The sequence below is a fragment of the Cherax quadricarinatus genome, chromosome 17 (genome assembly GCF_038502225.1).
Source record: "Cherax quadricarinatus isolate ZL_2023a chromosome 17, ASM3850222v1, whole genome shotgun sequence".
Lineage (NCBI taxonomy): Eukaryota > Metazoa > Arthropoda > Malacostraca > Decapoda > Parastacidae > Cherax > Cherax quadricarinatus.
In genome coordinates, this window is record NC_091308.1 from 21,022,495 (window position 1) to 21,023,534 (window position 1,040).

The window sequence follows — 1,040 nt, forward strand, 5'->3', positions numbered from 1 at the left end:
CACAAGGTCAGAGGTTTGCTGTCTCCATTATGCACTGCATGGGGCAGGATTTTTTTTATATACTATGCACGCCTAATGCACAAACCCTTTCTCTCATGTCTAAGCCAAAATTTACCACTCGCAGCATATTTGAAGGTGCTTTGATTAAGATATATATACATGTAAACACTGATGGACTCAAACTGTACTGAAAAATGGGTACTCAAAACTTATAAAGTCAAATCAGAGGGCCCAGGTGGATTTACGGTAAACCCTCGATCTAACTGACCTTAAGTAATCTAACGTTGGTAACGGGACAAAACTGACTTGGTCAACTGATTCAGAAACAACCAAGTGCATTGCTATCAGAATTTTCTGTTGTTACAACAGCAGTTAAACAACTGCATCTCAATCAACCACGAGTGCCAATGCTAACTCTCCACCCTCATTTTTTTGGTCCTAATGTGTAATTATCATACAGAAAGGGGTAGATGCACACTACTGATGTATTCAATTTTGTTAAATAAAAAATAAATAAAAAAGCTGAGAGTTTATTTTATGAATATACTGTATGCATAAATGTGTATATATGTACTGTATATACAGTATGCTGTGTAATATACATAATTATGGTAGCCCACTGCAGTCATGAACTGCTGAGACAAAAATGTGTTCAAAGCAAAATGATGTCTAAGAGTTAGAATATCTACCTGGTCACCCAGCCAGTTACTAGCCAGTAGTGCAACATCAATAACATAAGAATAAATGAGAGGAATATAAGCAATTAGATCTTGTTTTAATTAATATGACAATCCAAGGGTTGATTAATTAAATAAAACTGTTCATCTCAAACTATTCCAGAATGCTGCTGCATGTTATGCTGTAGTTTTCATATGGTTTTCATTACATTTATTATTGATAATCTTAATGACTAATCAGCGATAATAACTTAATACATGTACTTGTTGACACTTGAGTAGGAAGCTGTTGAAAACCCAAGACATAAGCTTAAGAAAGTATAGATTCTATGGAAAACATGCCATCAGTAATCATCTGATTAT

General features: G+C 34.5%; 1 protein-coding gene across 1 annotated transcript in view; it reads right to left on the reverse strand.

Moving 5' to 3' along the window:
* Positions 1–758: 758 nt before the first annotated feature.
* Positions 759–1,040, reverse strand: part of Rab21 (RAS oncogene family member Rab21) — a 30,384-nt gene continuing 30,102 nt past the window's right edge. Inside the window, exon 4 of the mRNA XM_053773250.2 lies at positions 759–1,040. This exon is cut by the window's right edge and continues 222 nt beyond it. Coding sequence (XP_053629225.1) covers positions 1,037–1,040 — 4 coding nt within the window. The 3' untranslated portion in view covers positions 759–1,036.